Raw genomic sequence first — 26,799 nt, forward strand, 5'->3', positions numbered from 1 at the left:
GAAAAGTTTTAAAATATTGAGAAGAGCAGGTATCACACCATTTTGTAACTCTTCCTATGGCCTATTTTAATTAGCAAGGGCTTAACAATTATTAAACAAGTGAACTGAAAGAAAAGCTAACAAAAGGCTTTCTTCTCAGGGTGGTCTATGATGACAGAATCACTTGCCTTGAGAGTCTGTTAGAAATGCAGATTATCAGGCTGATCTCACACCTGCTGAAATAGAATCTGCATTTTAGCAAGATCTAAAGTGATTTTCTGGTGGCTCAGATGGTAAAGAATTTGCCTGCAATGAAGGAGACCTGGGTTCAATCCCTGGGTCAGAAAGATCTGCTGGAGAAGGGAATGGCTACCCACTCCAGTATTCTTGCCTGGAGAAACTCATGAACAGAGGAGCCTGGCAGGCCATAGTCCATGGAGTTGCAAAGAGCTGGACGACTGAGCGACTAAGCACACACAGTGATTCCTATACGCATTTCAGGTCTTATTGAACTGTAGTATCTTCTCTTCGTTGAGAACACTAGACTTTTACATAGCTATTTTGCTTTCTCATGCCTTAAGGCTTTTAATAGGGGTTAAATCAGCTCACTTTTAATAAGAACACTGTCTAATGAATTATAATTAACCTAATTTTCTCAGCCGTGGTTTTAATATGTTTCCAGTACTCAGTCAAGCCTCCAAAATGTGATGATTATTTAAAACAGTAGAAATCATATAAAAATAAATAGATGATTTGTTCAGGTCTTTTGGTCCCTTGAATTTTACAGTCATGCCATCTTTTACGATCACTGACTTAAATGCAAAAGATTATAGTTACCTTGTTCAAAGATACATAACAAACTGTTTTTAACCAGCTTATTTTCTCGTGAGTGAAAAGCAATTTATAATCACCTTTTTTCTTAGTTTGTCCACATTTTTTGATTAATTAGCATGGGTCATTTTGGTCATGCTCAAAATATATTAAATATACATGAAGCAGAGAAAATATATATATATATATATATATATATATTTTAGAGCTATACTGAACAGTTTGTGCTATTGCTGGGAATACTGTAAGACTTGAAGTGCCTCAAATCTGTAGGCTTGTTAGAATTTAGAGAAATTTATAACTAAGAAGCATGTACTTAATTACAGCATGATGGTGGTGGATGTTTAGTCACTCAGTCATGTCTGACTCTTTGCGACTTTTTGGACTGTAGCCCGCCAGACTCTTCTGTCCATGAGATTTCCCAGGCAGGAATAGTGGAGTGGGTTGCCATTTCCTTCTCCAGGAGATCTTCCTGACCCAGGCATCGATTCTGTATTGCATATGTTTGCTTGCGTTGCAAATGGATGCTTCACTGCTGAGCCTCCAGGGAAGCCCTAAACACAGAATACATATACATATAAAATGCACTCCTTTCAAGGATTGTTCTCATTTCTCCTCCTTCCTGCTCCTGACCTTTTATACCCACACAGACAGGGAAGCCTTAGGAAGCTGGCTTCTGTGGGTCTCCATCCCAACCCAGAAATGGGGGTCAGTAGGACCCAGTGACAAATTTGAACCAACCAAGGCTAATTCCTTTCCCCATCACAAGTGTGTGCTAGGGAAGTGAAGGTCTCCTATGACAAGCAGGACCACTCAGCATTGCCAGATTGTCTATTATTGAAGAGTTAACCATAGGATTTAGAAAAATCTAGCTGCCTTTCTCAGTCCACAAGACAGACTGCAAATAACAATCAATTTATGATCAATTATCCTGAGTATTCAGAAAAACAATCACAGAACCATAAGCTTTCATAACACCAGAGGTCCATGAACCCCGTTTTAACAAAGATAATACTGAGAATTAGAAAAAATCTCAGATATGATTCTTTTAAATATATCTTTACTACCTGTGGGGAATGGTAAAATACATGAATGTTAATGTTTGTAATTGTATGGCACACTCTATATATTTACAGTATTTCCTATTCTTAGGCATATACTGTTACCAGTGAAACACATGTATAGAAGATATAAAGTAAAAATACAAATAAATATGCATCTTTCATGTGCTTGGTTTTTACTGGTGATGCATGTGGAATTATCCATCAAGTGTATCCACAATAAATAAAATGAGTGATGTCTTTTTATATTGATATTACCTGTATTCAAGGAAGTGCAGACTAGGTCTATGAATAAATGAAAAACTAGAATAAATAAGAAAAACAAACTTAATTTGAATTTATGAATTAAAGTATACATTTTTTTTTCAGAAATGAGTGGTTTCAATTCTCTCTATGAGGTCCTATAGTGAGGAAATTCTGATCTTTAGAAGGTCACTGAAAATAAACACATGAAAGCCAATAGCAAAACAGCGAGTCAATTTTAACTGGCTTTTTCCTGCTTAAAAATTAAACACATATATATTCAGGGTTCCCCTTAATGAGTCCTTCCATTATTTAGAAATTGATGCTTGTATGTTTTAGAAATTGATGACAAATTTCTTATAGCAAATAAATCTTAAAACTTAGTTATCCATTACTATTTATGATAGTAACAGAAAATAATATGGGTCTTGACAGGTAGGAACCAAACCTCCACATTTCACAGGTCTAAAAAGACCACTCTTTAGAATACAGGATCATATCGATCTTTTGGAGGGTATGATTCCATATGCCATATATATATATATATATATATATATGTATATGGAAAACAAAAATCTGAATTCAGGCAGGGTGCTTCAGTTGGGGATTTTTTTCTTAGAAAAAAAAGGAAAAATATTAACTATATTTTTTCAGAAAGATCAGCTCATTTTTTAGAGGATCAAATAGAGAAACTCAAGATAATTGTGAATGAAACTAAAAGCTTTTATTCTTAAGAATGATAAATTTATATTATGCTTCCTGATAAACAGTAAAATTTAAGGAACATGAGCCAAACTTGGGAAGGAAGGTCCCTTGCTGCCAACCATTCCCAGACACTCCCATACAGACATTTGTCCTGATGGGCTGCTCTGTTTCATCATTTTTGCAAGTGGCAGGAGCTACTGAGGCAGTAGGTTTGCCTTAGGATTTTTGTCCTGGCATATTACCAAGAAGCCCCTGTAAGCAATGTCTTGCTTATCTGCCTTATACTTTGGGGACTTCTTTTTTTCCAGTGTCCCTCCTTCGGCATCACCTACAGGAAAGAAAATGTTAGTTGTTCAATCGTGTCCGACTCTTTGTGACACCATGGACTGTAGCTCACCAGGCTCTTCCATGCATGTGATTTTCCAGGCAGGAATATTGGAGTGGGTTGCCATTTCCTTCTCTAGGGTATCTTCCTGACCCGGGGATCAAACCCAGGTCTCCCGCATTGCAGGCAGACTCTTTACCATCTGAGCCACCAGCGAAGCCCCACCTATAGGAACTATGCCATGGATCTGTGCCTCTAATGAAATTTGGGTAGTGGGCCAGCTCATCTTGGAGAATCTATATCAGTTACGGTTTCTTCCAGTTTGTTTCACTTCCAAATACACTTTTGACTGTAATATGTATTAGCTGAAAGCTGAGGTGTTGAAATGATTACTCTGAATTACTAGGGGAGAAATGATGGGTTTTAGTTAAAAGATTAACTTCAAAAGAGATAAAGTGGATTTCCATTTTCATAGCAGAGTTTCAGATTTGAATTATATGTGCTTTCTCTCTAGATGAAGAGACACAGATACTTAAGAAAACATCCAGAGCTTCTACAAAGAATGATTGTGGTGCGGCAGTGGCAGTTTTGCTGTTCAAATCTCAGATGCCTTCCAGTGTCAACCAAGAAGGAAGAGAGACAGCAGGACAAGTAGTATGAAGTAGTACTTTGATAGGAATTTTTTTTTAAGGAAATTAAAGAAGTGGAAGGAATGTGGTTCAGTCCCAGGACTGAATGATTAGGGCCTGTTCCTGTTCCCTGATCCACTGGAGAAGGGATAGGCTACCCACTCCAGTATTCTCGGGCTTCCCTTGTAACTCAGCTGGTAAAAAATCAGCCTGCAATGTGGGGACCTGGGTTCAATCCCTGGGTTGGAAACATCCCCTGGAGAAGGGAAACGGTTTCCACTCCAGTATTCTGGCCTGGAGAATCCCATGGACTAAGTCCATGGGGTCGAAAAGAGTCGGACACAACTGAGCGACTTTCAGTTTCACTGTTTCCTGTAGCCCCTTTTGATTCACCAGTGGGTTATCTCATTCTCTGGTTAATTCCCATAGCATTTTCCTTGTGCCTGCACATAGTTACTGGAGAAGGCAATGGCAACCCACTCCAGTACTCTTGCCTGGAAAATCCCATGGATGGAGGAGCCTGGAAGGCTGCAGTCCACGGGGTCTTGAAGAGTCGGACACGACTGAGCTACTTCACTTTCACTTTTCACTTTCATGCATTGGAGAAGGAAATGGCAACCCACTCCAGTGTTCTTGCCTGGGGAATCCCAGGGACGGGGGAGCCTGGTGGGCTGCCAACTATGGGGTCGCACAGAGTTGGACACGACTGAAGTGACTTAGCAGCAGCAGCAGCAGCACATAGTTACTCCTGCTATCTTATACTATCTTATACTCATCTCCTTTATTGAGCTTGTAGCTCCTTGGAGAGAGAAAGATAACCAACTCACACATATTTTTACATTCAGCAACATATAGCATAGGAGGAATTTTTTTTTTAAATGAGAGAAAAATGAAAAAAAATTGAGCACATATTATGTATTAGGCTGATGCAAGGTGTTAGTATCTAAAAAGATACGTTAACAAATGTGTATTCCCTGCTTGACTTTTGAATTAGTTGAGATTTAACCCAAAATAGGTGGAGGTAGACAAAATAGCAACTTGATTTTTGTTAAAGTGGAACCTGGAGAAAAGGATTTAGAAGTTTCCTAAAGAGGTATGCTGCTAAGTCGCTTCAGTCGTGTCCGACTCTGTGCAATCCCATAGATGGCAGCCCACCAGGCTCCGCTGTGCCTGGGATTCTCCAGACAAGAACACTGGAGTGGGCTGCCATTTCCTTCTCCAGAGCATGAAAGTGAAAAGTGAAAGTGAAGTCGCTCAGTCGTGTCCGAGTCTTAGCGACCCCATGGACTGCAGCCTACCAGGCTTCTCGGTCCATGGGATTTTCCAGGCAAGAGTACTGGAGTGGGGTGCCATTGCCTTCTCCGAAGAGGTATGCAGAATTAGGCAAATGGTCAGAGCTGGTTACAAGTGTAATGGGGAAACCTATGTCTTCCCAATCTGGGGTCCTGACCTATTTAAAGATGCATCAGAGCAGACCAACATGGCCATTTCCTGAAGGCCTTTTGCAGATCCTAAAGAGGAGACAGGAAGGTGGACTGAATTCTGTATTCCTTTCCCCAAACCCCCCAGAGAGGGAAGTAACTCCTTCCCTGGGAAGAAGGGAATGAGTGATCTCAGGACTGAGAATATCCCTCTTCTGTGGTCATGAAGTAGGGGAAAGGAGCCTTATCACCACCAAGTTGTTTGCCTACAACATCTCATGTAATCTCCCAGTTCACATCAGATTAAATATTGTTATTCTGGTTTTATAGATGAAGAAGGGACAGCCTGTGGATATTAAATAACTTCCCCTAAATCTCACAGTTAGTGAATGTCAGATTAAATATTCAAACCCAAATGTGGACACATGGTCCACAGTGTATGGGCCAGACACATAATTTGTTAGATGGATGAATGGATGAAAAGAAAGATATTTGTATAGTTTTATGTTTCAAATATGATAAATCCCAAGAATTTTAAGTGATTCATAGTTTTTTTTCAACATAATGAATTCCATATTATGAATGTGTTGATAAATTCAAAACAGACAAATTTTTAATATATGAGGATACAATGTATGGGAATTTTCTCAAATTGTTCTTCATTTTATATTGCTCCCCATCACCCCGCCAGACTGTCAGCTCAAGGAGGTCTGGGAGCTAGTATTAGTCACTCAGTTATGTCTGACTCTTTGCAAACCCATGGACTGTAGCCCACCAGGCTTCTCTGTCCATGGGGATTTTCCAGGCAAGAATACTCGAGTGGCTTGCCATGCCCTCCTCCAGAGGATCTTCCCAACCCAGGGATAGAACCCAGGTCTCCCTCATTGCAGGCAGATTCTTTACAATCTGTGTATCTGTATATCCTCCCTAATACCAGCAGAAGTTCAAGAGGCCCTTTATAGATGACTATTAAAAGAAGCAACACAGAAAAGTAGATAAATCCTTAATAATGATTTCTTCAAGTGGAGTTTTATGAACTCAAAAACTAAGATGTGTGTATTATGTATGTAGATAGATGGATAGATACATACAGGGATGGAAAGATAGATGGGCGGTATTTTTTCAAGTGCCAACAGCTTCCAGTATTTGCTACAATGTTTTTAGTAAGTTGAGGAGGGCACAGAAATGCTCCATAAGTGTGTAAGGAATTAATATAAAGACTTGTTAAGTCTTTCTGAGCTAAGAAGAACATAAAATTTAGGCTTAAACTTCAGCAGGAGAAATATAGATTACACATAAAAGCTTTCTTGATAGACAGGCTTATCAAAACTGTGAAAAGGACGTGCAGAACCTCCCTGATTGGAGATGTCTAATATCAGGATAAACAAGCAGATCGTTTAAATTTGGTGCTGCTTGGAGGCAAGGAGCAGACCTGGGTGAGTTCTCAAAGCGTATAGTATAATTACTCATGTATGTGTCCTTAGTCACTCAGTCGTGTCCAGCTTTTTGTGACCCTTTAGACTATAGCCCACCAGCCTGCTCTCCAGGCAAGAATATTGTAGTGGGTTGCCATTTCCTTCTCCAGGGGATTTTCCCAACCCAGGGATCAAACCTGGATTTGCTGCATTGCCAGTGTCTCCTGCATTGCAGGCAGATTCTTTACCTGCTGAGTCAGCAGGGGCCATATCTTGATGCTTAATGATACTGAAACACTATGATGAAAGAAACCAAATTTTGCATTAATTTAGTTACTCTTAGGGCTTCCCTGGTGTCTCAGACGGTAAAGTGTCTGCCTGCAGTGCGGGAGACCTGGGTTCCATCCCTGGGTTGGGAAGATCCCCTGGAGAAGGAATGGCAACCCACTCCAGTACTGTTGCCTGGAAAATTCCATGGACTGAGGAGCCTGGTAGGCTACAGTCCGTGGGATCATAAAGAGTCGGACACAACTGAGAGACTTCACTTTCAGTTACTTTTTTTTTTTTTTTTAATTGGAGGTTAAGTACTTTACTATATTGTATTGGTTTTGCCATACATTGACATGAATCCATCATGGGTGTACATGTGTTCCCCATCCTGAACCCTTCTCCCACCTCCCTCCCCATATTACCCCCAACACAATGCTGAACAGTTACTAGTTACCCAATAAATGCTTATTGACCGTAATTGGAAGAATGGCAATTGGAAAAAGGAGAGCTTGATTTTGTTCTTAGCTCTATAAGTAAACCATCTGGGAATTGGAAGAAATCAATCAGTTTCTTCAGGTTTTAATTTCTCTCCTCTGTAGATTGTAGTCTCTATGAGCTGAGGGTTTCTGGGCCTCTGTAGCAATTAGACTCCATGGTTCTGACTAATCTGCTCTGTATGCAGTTCATACTGCCTATCAATCTCACAGAGGGGAAATACAAAAGCTTGGTTTCCAATATCACTTCGTCTATCAATTAACATTTTGAGATTGTTCAAATCATTTAATTTCCTTGGGATTTCACCTATAAAAACTTTTGTTTTAGTCAAAAATTCTATAGTTCCATGTATAACAACAGTTTGCTGAGATACATTGTTTATTCACATTATTTCTAATGTGTTTCAGAAAAAAGTTGGCTAAAATACTACCAAATTACTTTAAAATATTTTGACTGTCAATTCATTAAACAATATACCTTTAGGTTCATTTATTTCTTCCAAATGGAAAACTATATCCCAACAGTCCACTCCGTATTTATTATCTTTGTCAGTTCACTGATTATAATGTATAGCAATGTTAATTACCATTAATTTAGAAAAAGTCCTTGACTCCATGGTACTACCATGCTCAGTCACACTAGTTATGTTGCCATGCCAATAATTTAGATATTGTACATGGAGAAATGTCAGAATTTTCAAACTAAGATTTTGATTTGCCCTCTAAAAGTAAAAATGTGATTTGCCCTTTCAAATGAAACAGATCTGTTATCAGCAAATATTTACACAGACTTGCTGCTGCTGCTGCTGCTAAGTCGTTTCAGTCGTGTCCAACTCTATGCGACCCCATAGACGGAAGCCCACCAGGATCCCCCGTCCCTGGGATTCTCCAGGCAAGAACACTGGAGTGGGCTGCCATTTCCTTCTCCAATGCATCAAAGTGAAAAGTGAAAGGGAAGTCTCTCAGTCATGTCTGACTCTTAGCAACCCCATGGACTACAGCCTACCAGGCTCCTCCATCCATGGGATTTTCCAGGCAAGAGTACTGGAGTGGGGTGCCATTGCCTTCTCTGCAGACCTACTAATAACCAAATGGTTTAACTAGTCAGACTCTAAATGACAAACCCAGCATGATTAAAAGTTGTACATAAGGAAATGAATAAGAGGTGTACTGACTATGTCTGTATGCATTTCTGACTGGTTGCACATGTACTCTTTCATCTATTTATTCATTCAGTAAGCATTTATGGAATTCTGCTAGGCACTAGACACCTGTGATGTGGTTATGAAAAAGTGATAAGACATGGCTCTTACCTAGGAGATAGTCCTGATCTTGTAAGTAATTCTAGATAGTCTAAATGTTTAAATAAATGCAGTGCGCTGGGAGAAGTTTTATATGAGAAGCATATGCAACATGAAAGAAAAGAGAATCTAACTTGTAGCATGGAAATAAGAAGCAATAGGTTTAGACTCCCACACAAGGACCATAGAAGTTGGCATCAGACATAGAATATAGAATAGCTATGTGCAAAATATCAAAAGAAAAGGATACAAGCATAAAAACTGAACATACAACATAAAGGAACTTACTGATTTGAGAAAAATGAGACTTCTAAAGATACAAAGTTAAATTGTTGATATGTGAAACTCGATAAGACTGAGCATATGTAGTAAAGAGAGAAAAGAAAATAGAACATATGAAAGCAGCATGTGAGATAGAATAAGGTCCAGCATAGGTACAATCAGAGTAACAAAAGACGTTTAGCAGTATCCTGGCCTCGACCCAATAGATGCCAATGGTACTCCCTCCCCTCAGTTGTGAAAATCAATGTCTTCAGGCATTGCCAAATGTCCCTGGGGGACAAAATTCCTCCATTTGAGAACCACTGCCGTAAAAAGCAAATGAGAAACACAACCTACTGGCCTATTTCACTCATGATTATAGATGTAAATATGATAAAATTATAGCAAATTGGATTTAATGGCAAATAAAGTGACAAAATCCAGTTCTATTTTTTTCCTGAAATGCAAAGATGGTCGCATTTTTGAAAAGCCTTAAATATTTTACCCAATATTAACAAATTAAAGAAGAAAAAATTATGTCCTTCATATATATAAAAATTATATATATATATTCTGTGTTCAGTGGCATGCAGTTATTTGTACATTTAATTTACACATTATAATAATCTATCTGCAGAGTAAGTTAGAAACCGTGTTTTAGGTTCATTGCTATGCTTGAAAGAAGGGAATACTCAAAAAAAAAAAAAAAAAAAGAAGGGAATACTCATGTACCTGAGCTAATCAGAAGCCTTTTCCACAAGTTTATAGCTCTTTAGAAAAAAGGTTAAGGAATAAGATTAGCCATTTATAAATGCTTCCATTCCATTGAAAGGGTAGACTCTAGATGTATTTTATTTTATTTTTTTTAATTTTATTTTATTTTTAAACCTGAAACACTGTATTAGTTTTGCTAAATCTGATCTGTATTTTAAAAAGACTCTAGATGTATTTTATTTTTTTTTTTTAATTTATTTTATTTTTAAACCTGAAACACTGTATTAGTTTTGCTAAATCTGATCTGTATTTTAAAAAGCAATTCAAGTAGTTACATAAAATTTATATAAATGCAAAGAAAAAGTCTCTTTAAATAATTGTTTAATTCTATATCTTCAGCATTCAACACAATAGCCTTTGAAACCAAGGAACCTTTACTGTTAGCATCAAGTAAATACATATGAATGACTCACTAGTGCCCTCACATGAATTGAAATGCCCATTTGCAATGGCTTTAGGATAGATTTAATTTCAAAACAACCTCAATTATTTTTATTAAATTATGATCTGAGATCTTTGCATGTTCAACAATCCACCAAAATGAATCATTAACATCACTATATCTATCAAATGGTCATTCAAAGAAATGAATAAGAAAAAATGCTAGGAAGTAGGGGACTGAGAGAGGTAGTTCTTTATTGGTGAGTTGCTCCATCCCACACCATCAATCCCAGTTCTACATCTCAGTAAATAGGAAGTCAATGTTAATTCAGTGTCAAGCTCTTAATTCTCACAAATAACCCAAGTTACTCTTATATATTGTGCAGAAATGAACATCAGTTATATGAAAGCATGGAAATCACTTCTCTAAATATGTTATTTATATGAAGAGTGACTAATTTCAATTAAAATATGAGATAATTGCATATAAATAAATCAGTTGATATAAAGTTTAACATGCCTTACCAGACTAATAGTTGGTATAAAAATAACAACAATAATTGTCAAACGTAACACAGCTAATTGCTCTACTGGCATTTCAAATGTATCATAATAATGATTATGTTGATAATAATAGTACTCAGCCAAAAAGAAACAAAGAGTTCACTGCTTGTTAGGCAGTGGAGAGGGTTGTGAAAATAATATTCTCATCAGGCAGATCATGCTAACTTCAGTGGGCAGTAGCCTACCTATCATTTGGGCACCATGAGGTGGTGATCCCTCTGGTTCTCTGATATTGAATCCATACTGAAAACATTTCAGTCTCATCAGAAATAAAGATGATCTCACTTGAATGAAAAAGGACCTGGTTGAATTTAGGACTTGCCTTTATACATGCACACCCTTACAGACAGAGGCCCATGCCTGGAATGAAACTTGTCTCAGAAAGTTCCAGATGTAGTCACCCTCAAACATATGGTTGTCTAACTTGCAGCCCATCCTGTTGCTATGTGCCAGAGATGGTCCAGAAGAGAATGACCTGCACTGCCTCCTGAGAATCTGAGAAATTCTCCAACCTACTCACATCCACAACTTGTGTTGTCTTGGCAGTCCCAACAAACCCACAGCCCCAGTCCCAGACACCTTCAGTGGGATGACGTTTGTTTCTCTTGTTTTCTCCCATTAACTTACTCATACACGTCCCATTAGGCATTGACATTGTCAGAGGAAAAATTGAGTTTGATTTTGTAAGGTCAATGGGGAAACCAAATGAATGCATTCCTATGTGATCTAAAGAAAAAGGCTGAATCCATTAAATGCTCAAGCATTTAAATGGTAAAAATAGATAGGGAAAAAGTCAGAAAGGACAGTTAAAAAGCGTGGTACAAGAGATTATTATATTTTGGGTATCTCTTCTCTTTTAGAAGACAAGGAAGGGGTCTCTGGTCCCAATTACTTTCCCAATCAGGGAAACAATGTGGTCATAAATTAGAGTACAATCCATAGTTATCATTTGAATACCTACTATAGCCACTCACTATGCTAAGTGCTTTAGATGCATTATCTTATTTAATTTCCACAGCAATTTTTGTGGTTTTTGGAGCTACCATTATCCTAAATTTTACAGAGGACGAAAGAGTCTTAGCAAGATTAAATAACATGCCCAAGATTACAGAAATTGTAAGTGACAGAGTTGAGACTAAAATCCAGGTCTCTTCGAATTCAATGCACTTAACCTCATTCTATAATGTCTTAAAACACTATTCTGTAAAGTTTTTGGCTTATGTTTCAATCTTTGCCTCTAATCAGTGAGCTCCTTCAGGGCAGAATTTATTTCTCATTAATTTTTATATCCCTAGAGCATGGAATAATGCCTGATAAAGAGCAGCAACTCAATGACTGTCAAATGAACAAAATGATGAATTAATAAATAAAGGAAGGAGGGAATTAATTTTAAAAGGAGTCAGAAAATGGAAGTTTGTGGGGAAAAAGCTAATTCTATATCAAAAATACTGTTCCTGTGGTTGCTTTTGCATCTCTTTATTTCTATTGTAACAAGACACGAGTATTTTACGATAAGCACCACTTTCACTTTAGAATTAAACAAAATGCTTTCACAAATATGTACTTTACCCAGGGATTTAAATGAACGATTGAAATTCCATAATCAGAACATGACACAGCCAAACCAGTGTATAATCATATGTTTCTTATAATAAGCTACTTGAAGTGTTCTTAGGGTTACAATTTTGTAATCTAGACATGAGAGGAAGATCTGTGCTCTTGACAACATTCAGCACAGGCATTTCAACTGGCTCTGGATCAAAGACATCCCCCTCTTTTGCATTACATAGATGTTCTCTCTTATCAGGAAGCAGACAGTCCCAACTGTTACCTCTACATCCTCTGCCATCTTCCTCCAGCTTCTGGCCAGCTTGACACTTGCAGTAATAACTGCCAATTGTATTACAGCATTGGTCCTGACAGCCACCATTGTCAGAGCTACATTCGTTTATATCTGCAATTGAATATATAAACAGAAATTAGCTTCCTATAGCTAGACACACAAAAAGACTTCAATGGCTCTCCTAAAAGTATACCATCACAGTATGACATCACCATTTGACCTCAGATGAAATGAGATGAAATTATAATACCTTACTTTAATTAACACACTCCAGTTTTAGCTAACACACTCCAGTTTTGGTGTAAAGAAAAAGACAGGTCATAATCTTTGGTATTTGATATATTTTTGAACAGTGTCCTAAGGGCTTTTCTAAGTTTAGGGAATTTGGAGGCTTATGGTGCAGATCAAGAAATTTCACATCCAAGTCATCATTTCAGGATGAGATTGAGAAGAGGAACTAGCAAGTTAGAACACAAGGTCACTTATTTATCCATTAAATGTTTGGCTGCAGGCTTCTCAGATAAATAATTATTGAAATACAAGCTGGAATCAAGATTACCGGGAGAAATATCAATAACCTCAGATATGCAGATGACACTACCTTTATGGCAGAAAGTGAAGAAGAACTAAAGAGCCTCTTGATGAAAGTGAAAAAGTTGGCTTAAAGCTCAACATTCAGAAAATGAAGATCATGGCATCTGGTCCCATCACTTCATGGCAAATAGATGGGGAAGCAGTGGAAACAGTGGCTGACTCTATTTTGGGGAGCTCCAAAATCATTACAGATGGTGATTGCAGCCATGAAAATAAAAGACGCTTACTCCTTGGAAGTTATGACCAACCTAGACAGCATATTAAAAAGCAGAGACATTACTTTGCCAGCAAAGGTCCGTTTAGTCAAGGCTAGGGTTTTCCCAGTAGTCATGTATGGATGTGAGAGTTGGACTCTAAAGAAAGCTGAGCGCAGAACAATTGACGCTTTTGAACTGTGGTGTTGGAGAAGACTCTCGAGAGTCCCTTGGACTGCAAGGAGATCCAACCAGTCCACCCTAAAGGAGATCAGTCCTGAGTGTTCATTGGAAGGACTGATGAAGCTGAAACTCCAATACTTTGGCCACCTGATGCCAAGAGCTGATACATTAGAAAAGACCCCGATGCTGGGAAAGATTGAGGGCAGGAGGAGAAGGGGACGACAGAGGATGAGATGGTTGGATAGCATCACCGACTCAATGGACATGGGTTTGGGTAGGCTCTGGGAGTTGGTGATGGACAGGGAGACCTGGAGTGCTGCAGATCATGGGGTCGCAAAGAGTCAGACACGACTGAGCGACTGAACTGAACTGAATTGAATTGAATTGAACTGAACCACTATATCTTTAGGTCTTCCCTGTAGCTCAAAGGGTTAAGAGTTCTCCTGCAATGCAGGAGACCATGGTTTGATTCCTGGGTCAGGAAGATCCTCTGGAGAAGGGAATGGCAATCCACTCCAGTATTCTTGCCTGGAAAATCCCATGGACAGAGGAGACTGGCGGGCTACAGTCCATGGGGTCGCAAAGAGTTGGACACAATTGAGCAAATAACACTACTACTATATCTTTGGCATTGCACTAGACAGTGTAGGGGAAGGTAAAAGGGTAATTTCATGATTTCCAATGGTTCAAATCCAGCTGGGGTGGAAGACTAAACAGAAGTGTGATGTGGTTGTGTCCATGTGCTGGATATGTCCACCGCCCACTTCTTAACTTGTGTTCAGAAAGCACCCTTACAGATAGGGCTTGATTTTATGTACACCCAACCAGCTTCCAGTTGCTAAGCATTCCAAATTATCTGTAGGTTTGATAGTGAGTGACCTGTTCTGCTCAAAGTAGCCACTTCTGTACGCTGACTTACTGACAATGGTATTTGTTTTATGAGGTAATTGTGGCTGGAAGAGAGAGATGGTGGAGAGGGCAGAAAGGAAGTGGGGGGTAGCAAGTAAAGATGGGAGAGTGAAGAAGAGAGAGACGGGGGTGGGCAATGCTAAGTCAGGACCAGCCGAAGAAGCTGACAATGTAGAAGCATTGCCAAAGGGGAGATGAGTCTCCATAATGGTAGAATCAAGACTGCAGAGCACTGATAACCAAAAAAAAAAAATGATGCAGAGTGGGGTTTTGCCGGGAGCCGGCATATTGCATATTGAGTGAGGATCTGTAATAGCTCAACTGGAATTCTATCACTGCCGGGAGCCAGCGTGAGGCACTCCGCCCATGACAAAGGTCATGAGGAAGGAGGCTCGGCATACGCAAAGGCGGAATCGAGCCTCAGGAGTCCCCCTGGAAATTCTCGAGCATCTACCCCCAAAACCAGAGTCTGCCTACTTTCTGCTTTGTGCTTTCACCTACACCTCTGACTTTACGGGGGGCTGTCTCCCACTACCTCTCTCTGAAAAAAGAGTTAGCTTACAGCTCCAGTTAATAATTCTTGGATGTGACAGTGTTTCAACCTACAAACTCCTTTGGAAATCCTCTAGCCTGCCTGAATGGGTTTTTCCGGCCACATGTGATTGTTCAGAGCCTCCCAACTGTGAGAGGCAGGAGATGTTCTAAACTGCCTAAACACAGATTCCTTTGAGTAGTTAAGAGATTGATTAGAAATTGTATTGGTGAAGGGTTTTTCACTTGTTGGGCCAATGTTTGCTGCTAAGTCTCCATACTCCTTACCTACTGTGTCCTTGGCAGTGTATTGATTGATATAATGGGTGTATAGAAATGTAAAATGCAGCTTTGTCCAATGCTTTTTTGGAGGCTGGTGCCTGACTTTGGAATAATCACCTTTAGAGAAAAATAAGTTTCTTAAAATGTTAACAGGCCTCCGGGCCAGAAGATGATGTCAATCACCTGAACTTTTGCATATGATAAGTTTGCAGGAAGAAAGCCTGGCTTGCTGCATGACTCTACCCCTTCCCCCATTATCCTCTATGCATAACTTAAGGTATAAAAACTACTTTGGAAAATAAACTGCGGGCCTTGTTCACTGAAACTTGGTCTCCCCATGTCACTCTCTTTCCCAAATTCTAGCTGAGTCTCCATCTGGAGCGCGGAACCCACCATGCTTGCTAATTATGCCTGGGCTTCTAAGATCCGACCGGGGAGGCCTCAGTGTCTCCTCTCCTTCGGGAGAATGGAAGGACGCCTGCGGCCTACGTAAGTGGTGCAAACTTCTTGTCTTGAAGTTTTATTGGTCTCCCGCGTAAACCAAGCTACTCAGCCTCTTTTCTCCACTGAATTTTCCTACTGAGCTATCCTTATTTCAGCCGCTTTTCTCCACTGAATTTCCTCACTGAGCTAACCTCATTCTATTACTCTTTGTATCCTTAATTAAAGTGTAATTAAGCAGTTGTTTCCTGACCCTCGCCTATGCCTTCTCTCCTTCGAATACCCTGGATCAGCTGGGGCTGGACCCCGGCAGGGTTTGGTGCACCTCAACTGGATAAAACTGATTTTGCCTGAGGCCTGGCTCTGCAGCTGTAGAAATAAATTTTATTAGTTTTTAGGTAAATTTTTGGAGAAGGCAATGGCACCCCACTCCAGTACTCTTGCCTGGAAAATCCCATGGACAAAGGAGCCTGGTAGGCTGCAGTCCATGGGGTCGCTAAGAGCGACTTCATTTTCACTTTTCACTTTCATGCATTGGAGAAGGAAATGGCAACCCCCTCCAGTGTTCTTGCTTGGAGAATCGCAGGGACAGGGGAGCCTGGTGGGCTGCTGTCTATGGGGTCGCACAGAGTCGGACATGACTGAAGCGACTTAGCAGCAGCAGCAGCAGCAGGTAAATTTTCAGTGAAGTGTGCCATACACATACAAAAGTAAACATGTCTTAAGTTTTGTTAGGGGAAGCACACTGACTGAAACTGCCCACCCTGGCCAGGCCCCTACTAACCATTTGCATGAGTTGTTTTACAACAGGAGGTCCTGGTAAGGAACATGGAACTAATAAGCCACCACCAACTGGAAGAGTTCAGGAAAGGTCAAAAGGAGACACCACATGTCCGACCACCTCCCAGAATCCTTCTTGCTGGTATCCATCTTGGCTGAGTGATGTGTGCACCACCAGGAAGGACTCTGAGTCAGAATGATTGGCTAAAGACAACCGGGAAACTAATCCCATCACCATAAAACCCAAACTGCAAGCCACATGGCAGAGCAGTTCTCCTGGATTCCCTTACCCTACTGCTCTCCACCCTGGTGCCCTTTTCCAATAAAATCTCTTGCTTTGTCAGCACATGTGTCTCCTCAGACAATTCATTTCTGAGTATAAGATAAGAGACCACTTTCGGGCCCTGGAAGGGGTCCCCCTTCCTGCAACAGTTTGATAAGTTTTCAAACATAAAATATAGCAATGCAACCCCAAGAAACAGACCATTACTAACACCCAGAGTGTTCTGCCTAGCCGAAGGTAACAACCATCCAAATCTTTAACACTATAGGTTAGTTTTGTCTTTCTGAGTTCTACATAACTGATCATACTGTGTATATTTTTGTGTCTGTCTTCTTTTGTCCAGTATTCTGTTTGAGATTATGAAACTGTACCTGTAGTCTGTTCATTTTTATTCCTGTATATCATTCACATATATGAATATACCATATTTTTTATTTACTCATTTCATAGTTAATGGGAATTTACCTATTTTCTTATTTTTGGTTATTGTAAAGAGTGTCTCGATGAACATCCTCACACATGCCTTTGATAGACCTACATATACATTTCTGTTGGGTAATATATCTAGGATTGGAATTGCTGTGTCAAAAGCTATGTTAGATTCTACTTTAGTAGTACAGCCAAATAGTCTTCTAAAGAGGCGATTCTAATTTACACTCCCATCAGTGGTGTGTTAGAGACCAGATGCTACTCGTCCTTTGTAGTGCTTGGGATATTCTATTTTGTTTTGTTTTTCATTTTAGCTCTTCTGGAGAGTATACAGCAGCATCACATTGTGATTTTAATTTGCATTTTCCAGGTGATTAATTAGGTTAAGTACCTTTTTCATGTTATTGGCCATTTGGATAAAATCTTGTTTAAGTGCTTATTCAAATATTTTGTCCATTTGTTCAATCAATTCTTAAAATACTGGTTCTTTAACTAGTGGATCACATAGGATGCTAGAGAAATTGTAGCAGTGTTTATCCTTGTCTGGCGTCTGAAATTATAAAGATACATTTTAACATTTCACTGTAAGGAATACTGTGTACTGTAGGGTGTTTTTTTTTTTTAATAGATTACTTTTATCAGATTAGGAAAGTTCCTGTCTACTTTAGTTCTTAAGTATTTGTATCACAAAGAGGCCATTTTTCCACTTTTTTCTATTATCTGAAAAAATTTTGTTTAAGGTTTCTTCTTACTTACATGTTTGGAAGAATTCAGTTATAATACTGTCTGGGCCTGGGATTGTGTTTGTGTATGTGTGCATTGACTTTTAATTATTGATTCCACTTTTCAAATAAATAAGAATAAGAATATTCATATTTTCATTTAAACATGTTATACAAATTATGTTTGAAGGAATTTGTCCATTTCATATAAATGTTCAAATTTATTACTGTTAATTTATTCATAATATTCTCATCTTTTTAATGCCTGTTCAATTTGTAGCAAGGTTCTTTTCCCATTCTTGAAATAAATAATGTGCATCTTCTCTTTTCATCAGATTTTTGTCCATCTATTTATCTAGTTGGAAAAACCTGAACAAATAATTTGGCCAACCCAATATCTTCATATTTTCCAAGGACAAACTTTTGGCTGTATTGATTTCTTTCAGTGCTCTGCTTCTAAGTTCTTGATTTTGAAATTTAGTTAACTGAGTTTTGGCTTTTCTTCTTTAAAAATATTTCTGATTACCTATAAGTATAAAACAAACCATCTTTAAACTAAGTGACTTGTAGAGGCAATTTACTATTATCTTTCACATTTCTGGGGATTGGAGAGTCACCTGGGTGGTCCTTATTTGGGTTTTCACATATGCTAGCCATCAGGTGACAGCTTGGGTTAGATTTGCACACATGTTTATTCATTCAGATATTGGGATTTGGGCTGAGAGGAACATGGGCTTCCCAGTGGCTCTAGTGGTAAAGAACTCCCTGCAATGCAGGAGATGCTGGTTTGATCCCTGGGTCGGGAGGATCCCTTGGAGGAGAGCATGGCAACCCATTTCATTACTCTTTCCTGGAGAATCCCATGGACAGAGGAGCCTGGCAGTCTACAGTCCACAGAATCGCAAAGAGTTGGACACATCTGAAGCAACTGAGCATGCACACAATTGGAACATATGAGAGACTGCTCGGGCATCTCTCTTTATTTCCATATGCCTAACTTTGAATTTCTCATTGCCTGGGGGTCTCAAGATAAAGACATTTTACCAATACATGGTGGTTATCATTACCCAGAGAGACAAGTCTAAGAGATCCAAACAGAGGCTGTAAGGCTTCTAATGACCTAGCTTTGAAAGTCACATAGTGTCCCTTCTTAGACATTTATTGGATAATGCAGGCACAGGTGAGCTGAGATTCCAGGAGATGGAAGAATTTCTTCTCACAATATGGGCTTTGTAGGTGTGTCCAGGGAAGCAAGAAATTGGTGGTAGCCTTCTTGGAGAGAGTGTATCACCCTGATATTCATTTAAGGCTATACATTTTCCTAAAAATAAGGACTATCTGCATCCCACAGGCTTTGCTATGTTATGACTTAATTATCATTCAACTCAAAATACTTCCTAATCTAAATCAACATTTTTTGTTTGGGTCATTTTAGGTATATTTGGGGGGTTTTCAAACATTCGAGCAACTTTGAATCATCTTGTTATTATGAAATGATGGATTAATTCTCCTGTGTACAGAGAATATGTTCTTCATGAAGATTTATATTCCAGAATATGGTCAATTTTGGTTTTAAAAAAAATCTGTATTTACTTGAAAGTAAAGTATATCTTACAGTTGCCAGGTGCTATGCTTTCTGTATGTATATATGAACATATAATTATGTGTGTATGTTAGCTGCTCAGTCATGTCTGACTCTTTGTGACCCCGTAGACTATACCTCACTGGGCTCCTCTGTTTATGGAATTTTCCAGGCAAGAATACTAGAGTGGGTTGCCATTCCCTTCTCCAGGGGGTCTTCCCAAACCAGGGATCGAACCCAGGTCTCCCACATTGCAGGCAGATTCAGATATTTCAAATATGTATGACACTTATACATTTAGGAAAAATGTATAATGAGGTCAAGTTTATTAATCACGCTTCTCATATCTTTGTATCCTTATGAACTTTTAATGTTTGTCAATATATCAGTTAGTGAGAGGCATAGTAAATTCTCTCTGATTTTACATTTGTGTTTTATAATGGCAATTTTTGGTTTATTTATTTTGAAGCCCTATTGTGAGTGGCAAACAAGTTTAGAACTTCCACATCTTCCAACAGATTAAATCTTTGCTATTGTAAAATGTTCCTCTTTAGCTCCAGCTACATTTTTTTAATTAAAATATAGGTATTAGAAAATATGGTCCTGTCTAAGACATGCCTAAGACACTTTGTCCATGCCAAAAAATTCTTGATATTTGGTCTTGTACAAAAACTCCATTAGACATCTTGTCCATAAGACATCTGGTTCACACCAAAAGGTCCCAGATATTTGGCCTTGTCCAAAAACATTTTATTTTCTAAACTTTACTTTAAATTTTTTGTGTATTTGCTAAATTGAGAAATTATATTCATGTATCTTTGTATGTGTTATTTTAAATAACTAATATCTTTAAACTATAGTACTATATCATTGACTTTTAATGTAATTACGCACATATTTGGATTAAATTTACCATTTATTTTCTTATTTTTCTAAATTTTCATATATTTTACATTACTTTTGCTCTCTATATCCTTTTAAACTTATTATTTTTAATGTTTTATATGCACTCTTTATTAGGTTGTCAGTTAAATATTACTTAATTATCCTTTTAGTGGTTACTGTAGATATTACAATATCTATTATTAAAGTCTAATATAAATTAGTATTTTAATCACTTCCCTGACAATCCTAGAAACTTTAACATCTTTATGCTTTTTCTGCTTTTTATATTATTTTTATTATGTTTTTGAATTTCAGATATTTAGAAGGCATAAGGATTTATCCTTTCTATTTTACATAGTCAATAGTAATTTAGCTTTATCCACATATTTGCCTTTTCTGATATTTATCATTGCTTCTTTTACTTCTATGCTTCTTTTTGGAATAATTTTCCCACTGTCTGAAAACTGCTTTTAGTGTTTCTCTTCCTATGGATTTGCTGGCAATGCTATTTTTCCAGATTTTGTTAGGAAATGACATTTTTTCACTTAATTTTTAAATAAACTTAAAAAATTTAGAACATTTTCAGATTTACATAAAAATTGCAAAGATAGAGAGTTCCCATATACCCCATTTATTTCATATTCCATTAGTATACATATCTACATTAGGATGGTACACTTGTTTTAATTAATGAGCCAATATTGGTACATTATTAAATAAAATCCATACTTCATTTAGTCTTTCTTAGTTTTTAACCTAACTTCCTTTTTCAGTCCCAGGATCCCTTCCAGGGTAACATATTACATGTAATTGTCGTGTTCCCTTAGGTTCTTGTTGGCTTTAACAGTTTCTCAGCTTTTCCTTGCCTTTGATGACCTTGACAGTTCTGAGGAGTATCTTACAGAATGTCTCTCAATTTGGGTTTTTATGATGTTTTTCTTATTGTTTGACTGGGATGGTGTGTTTTGAGGAGGAAGACCACAGCGGTGAAGTGCCATTTTCATGATCGTATCAAGAGTACACACTATCAACACCTGACTTAGCCCTGTTGATGTCAGCCTTGATACCCAGGCTGACAGTGTCTGTCAGATTTCTCCACTCTAAGTTTGGTCTCTTCTTCCTTTCTGCACCAGTATTTGTTGGAATGAGGTCATTAAGCACAGCCGACATTTAAGGAGTGCAGATATCCTTCTGAGGTCCTCCTTCAGGGTGAGGTATATATGTAAGTTATTTGAAACTCTTCTGTACAGATTTGCCTATTCCTCCCATTTATCACACTATAATTTTTGAAAAGTATCTTCAGTGGAATAGAATCATAGATTGACAGCCATTGTCTTTAAGCATTTTGAAAGTGACATTTCATTATCATTTAAATTTCCTTTTGCATGTAATGTGACTGTTTTTCTCTGCCTACTTTTAAGATTTTCTTTTTGTTCTGTTTCTGATGTTTTACTATGATATGCTTTAATGTGTGGTGGTTCTTTTTTTTTTTTTTTTATAACTTTCCTCCTTGGAATTTAAGGTACATCATAATTCTATGGTTTGATGTCTTTAAGTTTTACAGAAATTGTTCTCACAATTTTGCCCATTTTATCTCTTCTTTTTAGCACTGCATAACACTTAATTGTGAGACTTTTGATTTTTATGTCACTTTTCTTATGATCTTTTGTGTTTTGTTCTACTGTTTTTTTTTCTTTATTTGCTTCCATCTAGATATGGTCTCGGAGAAGGCAACGGCACCCCACTCCAGTACTCTTGCCTAGAAAATCCCATGGACAGAGGAGCCTGGTTGGCTGCGGTCCATGGGGTCACTAGAGTCGGACCCAACTGAGCGACTTCACTTTCACTTCTCACTTTCATGCATTGGAGAAGGAAATGGCAACCCACTCCAGTGTTCCTGCCTGGAGAATCCCAGGGACGAGGAATCCTCGTCCTGTGCTGGGGTCGCACAGAGTGGAACACGACTGACGTGACTTAGCAGCAGCAGCAGCAGCAGATATGGTCTACTGACCTGTCATTTAGTCATTAACTCTATAAACAACTGTTCATAATATACCTTTAGTTCCACCTACTGCATTTTCCATTAAAGTTATTATATTTTTCATTTTTAAAATATATAGTCGATTATTTTGTAAATTCTATTTCTTAAGTGAAATTTTTCATTTCATCAACAATTTGCTCATTTTTACAAATCCACTCTTTTTTGACTTGCTTTATAATATTGAAGCTGGATCCTGTAAATAGTTTTTCTTTACCAGGTTGTACAATGATAAGCCTTAGTGAAGGGTACTGTAGGAATGCTGTAAAGGAAGAGACATTAGTTTGACTCCAATGTTTTCTGTTTCAAAGGCAAGTACACTGCAGCTGTCAGCAGGATACTTCCCTCTCGTTGGGAAGCTGACCTGTCAGCAAGCAGCTATTTTTCCAGTGGTCCATACCCTTCAGCAAGTCTCACCAGTGCTCCATCAGCTTTCCATTGAATCTCACTGCCACCCCAGTGGGCAAGTTTCTGCCCACCATCCCTGGCCAGCAGCACCTCACCAAACTTTCATACCACCCATTGGGCAACAACTAAACCTCTCCAATTAGATGTAAATTTCAACCTGGTGTGAAAACCAGGAGACTGTTTCTAAGTTCCTTTCTTGGGCATTCTCCTTCAGTCCTGGACATAGTGACTTTTCCCTATATCTGCTAGTCCTATATTTTTTAACATTCTTTTAACAATTTTTAATACTTTATCTCCAATTTTCAATTAATAAGTTGTATAGTATGATTTCTTTTTTCCTGATTACTTCTTTGCTGTGGTTTCACAGTCTTACTCAACTCTGGGATACCTTATCTCCAGAATTTTGAGCTCTCAAACTTTGGATTCCATGATAGGTCTGAATTTGAATTTACATCTTCCCAACCTAGAGAGGCTGATGACTCTTCTTTCTGCCTTTTCTTCCTACTAGCAGCAATTTTCTTCTCATCTTTAGGAATTTTCTACTATGTCACTAATGAATCAGTCCCTCAAGGGGAAACCTTGTCTCACTGATATTCCTGGCTGCCATGATATTCTCCAATGTCTTCAGATGAGTGATTTTTTTTTTATATTACATACCACTTTTCTATTTGTTCTCAGCTAAAGAACTGGCCTGCTACCATATAGACCATTGTAGCCAGTAAAAGAATACCTGTTTACACTATTTCTTGATCCCCCTTACTTTTCCTTGCATCAAACCAAAGAAAATTCCATTAACGGAGGCATTATGTGCTTGTTTATTTTTCTTACAACATGAATCAGTCAGTCAGCCAGGAATTCATGATTAACAAAGAATCAGTTCAGTTCAGTCGCTCAGTCGTGTCCAACGCTTTGCGACCCTATGAATCGCAGCATGCCAGGTCTCCCTGTCCATCACCAACTCCCGGAGTTGACTCAGACTCACGTCCATCAAGTCGGTGATGCCATCCAGCCATCTCATTCTCTGTCGTCCCCTTCTCCTCCTGCCCCCAATCCCTCCCAGCATCAGAGTCTTTTCCAATGAGTCAACTCTTTGCATGAGGTGGCCAAAGTACTGGAGTTTCAGCTTTAGCATTATTCCTTCCAAAGAAATCCCAGGGCTGATCTCCTTCAGAATGGACTGGTTGGATCTCCTTGCAGTCCAAGGGACTCTCTAGAGTCTTCTCCAACACCACAGTTCAAAAGCATCAATTATTCGGCGCTCAGCCTTCTTCACAGTCCAACTCTCACATCCATACATGACCACAGGAAAAACCATAGCCTTGACTAGACGAACCTTTGTTGACAAAGTAATGTCTCTGCTTTTGAATATGCTATCTAAGTTGGTCATAACTTTCCTTCCAAGGAGTAAGCGTCTTTTAATTTCATGGCTGCATTACAAGACTCTAAAAATAGGTCCAGAGCCTTGCAAAATATCATAGAGAGAAAGAACAGTGAAAGCTGATTTCCTCAGAAATATCTGGGTACAAGTTTACATATTATTCTCTAAACTTAGTTTGCTGAGAAAAAAAGGAGGTATGTTGGGATAGGTCAAGTATCAAGAGTCCTGTGATTTCACATTTAAGAATTTGTCCAAAAATATATTCCAATGGAATTCAACTCTGTTAGCACCTTTCCAGCAGCACCTTTCCATACTTAACATCACACAGACATCATAATGAACTGATAAAATCATTAAAATTGTGCTTATTCAAAAAAGCTATGGTCATTAAGAAGAAAACCAAAACTCATATATATGTTAAACAAAGCATTTATTACAACTGAAATGTTCATCAATATGAAAATAAGTAAATTAAATGTATCACTTCAGTGCAGTCATTACAAGTCATAATTGCGATGGCTATAAATCAACATGGAGAACTATTATATTGAAATAGGTTACAAATTGTTTCTCTGTTTTAGTTACAACTATAAAAGCTACATATTCTTATGAAGAAAGTTTGGAAAGATGAAAAATTAAATAATTTGACATAATAATAGTAGAGTTATATCTTTTAAATTTTAGTTTTGGATGTAATATTATTTGTGCCATCATTACTTTAAAAAATAGGTGTGACATATTAATCAAATTAACAAAGATCAAACACAAAGAACAAATATTAAAAGCACCAAGGGAAAAACAACAAATAACACACAAGGGAATACCGATAAGGATAACAGCTGATCTTTCAATAGAAACTCTTCAAGCCAGGAGGGAATGGCAAGACATACTTAAAATGATGAAAGAAAAGAACCTACAGCCCAGATTATTGTACCCAGCAAGGATCTCATTCAAGTATGAAGGAGAAATCAAAAGCTTTTCAGACAAGCAAAAGCTGAGAGAATTCTGCACCACCAAACCAGCTCTCCAACAAATACTAAAGGATATTCTCTAGACAGGAAACACAAAAACGGTGTATAAATTCGAACCCAAAACAATAAAGTAAATGGCAACGGGATCATACTTATCAGTAATTACCTTAAACGTAAATGGGTTGAATGCCCCAACCAAAAGACAAAGACTGGCTGAATGGATACAAAAACAAGACCCTTACGTATGCTGTCTACAAGAGACCCACCTCAAAACAGGGGACACATACAGACTGAAAGTGAAGGGCTGGAAAAAGATTTTCCATGCAAATAGGGACCAAAAGAAAGCAGGAGTAGCAATACTCATATCAGATAAAATAGACTTTAAAACAAAGGCTGTGAAAAGAGACAAAGATGGTCACTACATAATGATCAAAGGATCAATCCAAGAAGAAGATATAACAATTATAAATATATATGCACCCAACACGGGAGCACCGCAGTATGTAAGACAAATGCTAACAAGTATGAAAGGAGAAATTAACAATAACACAATAATAGTGGGAGACTTTAATACCCCACTCACACCTATGGATAGATCAACTAAACAGAAAATTAACAAGGAAACACAAACTTTAAACGATACAATAGACCAGTTAGACCTAATTGATATCTATAGGACATTTCATCCCAAAACAATGAATTTCACCTTCTTCTCAAGCGCACATGGAACCTTCTCCAGGATAGATCACATCCTGGGCCATAAAGCTAGCCTTGGTAAATTCAAAAAAATAGAAATCATTCCAAGCATCTTTTCTGACCACAATGCAATAAGATTAGATCTCAATTACAAGAGAAAAACTATTAAAAATTCCAACATATGGAGGCTGAACAACACACTGCTGAATAACCAACAAATCACAGAAGAAATCAAAAAAGAAATCAAAGTTTGCATAGAAACGAATGAAAATGAAAACACAACAACCCAAAACCTGTGGGACACAGTAAAAGCAGTCCTAAGGGGAAAGTTCATAGCAATACAGGCACACCTCAAGAAACAAGAAAAAAGTCAAATAAATAACCTAACTCTACACCTAAAGCAACTAGAAAAGGAAGAAATGAAGAACCCCAGGGTTAGTAGAAGGAAAGAAATCTTAAAACTTAGAGCAGAAATAAATGCAAAAGAAATAAAAGAGATCATAGCAAAAATCAACAAAACCAAAAGCTGGTTTTTTGAAAGGATAAATAAAATTGACAAACCATTAGCCAGACTCATCAAGAAACAAAGGGAGAAAAATCAAATCAATAAAATTAGAAATGAAAATGGAGAGATCACAACAGACAACACAGAAATACAAAGGATCATAAGAGACTACTATCAACAATTATATGCCAATAAAATGGACAACGTGGAAGAAATGGAGAAATTCTTAGAAAAGTACAACTTTCCAAAACTGGACCAGGAAGAAATAGAAAATCTTAACAGACCCATCACAAGCACGGAAATTGAAACTGTAATCAAAAATCTTCCAGCAAACAAAAGCCCAGGTCCAGACAGCTTCACAGCTGAATTCTACCAAAAATTTAGAGAAGAGCTAACACCTATCCTGCTCAAACTCTTCCAGAAAATTGCAGAGGAAGGTAAACTTCCAAACTCATTCTATGAGGCCACCATCACCCTAATACCAAAACCTG

General features: G+C 38.1%; 1 protein-coding gene across 1 annotated transcript in view; it reads right to left on the bottom strand.

Annotated features, from left to right (window-relative positions):
- LOC102399298 (EGF-like and EMI domain-containing protein 1) overlaps window positions 1-26,799 on the bottom strand; it is a 705,282-nt gene that overhangs the window by 241,504 nt on the left and 436,979 nt on the right. The window contains exon 6 of the mRNA XM_044945114.2: window positions 12,486-12,608. Coding sequence (XP_044801049.2) covers window positions 12,486-12,608 — 123 coding nt within the window. The remainder of the gene's footprint in view (window positions 1-12,485; window positions 12,609-26,799) is intronic.

Source organism: Bubalus bubalis, chromosome 1, assembly GCF_019923935.1.
Source record: "Bubalus bubalis isolate 160015118507 breed Murrah chromosome 1, NDDB_SH_1, whole genome shotgun sequence".
Lineage (NCBI taxonomy): Eukaryota > Metazoa > Chordata > Mammalia > Artiodactyla > Bovidae > Bubalus > Bubalus bubalis.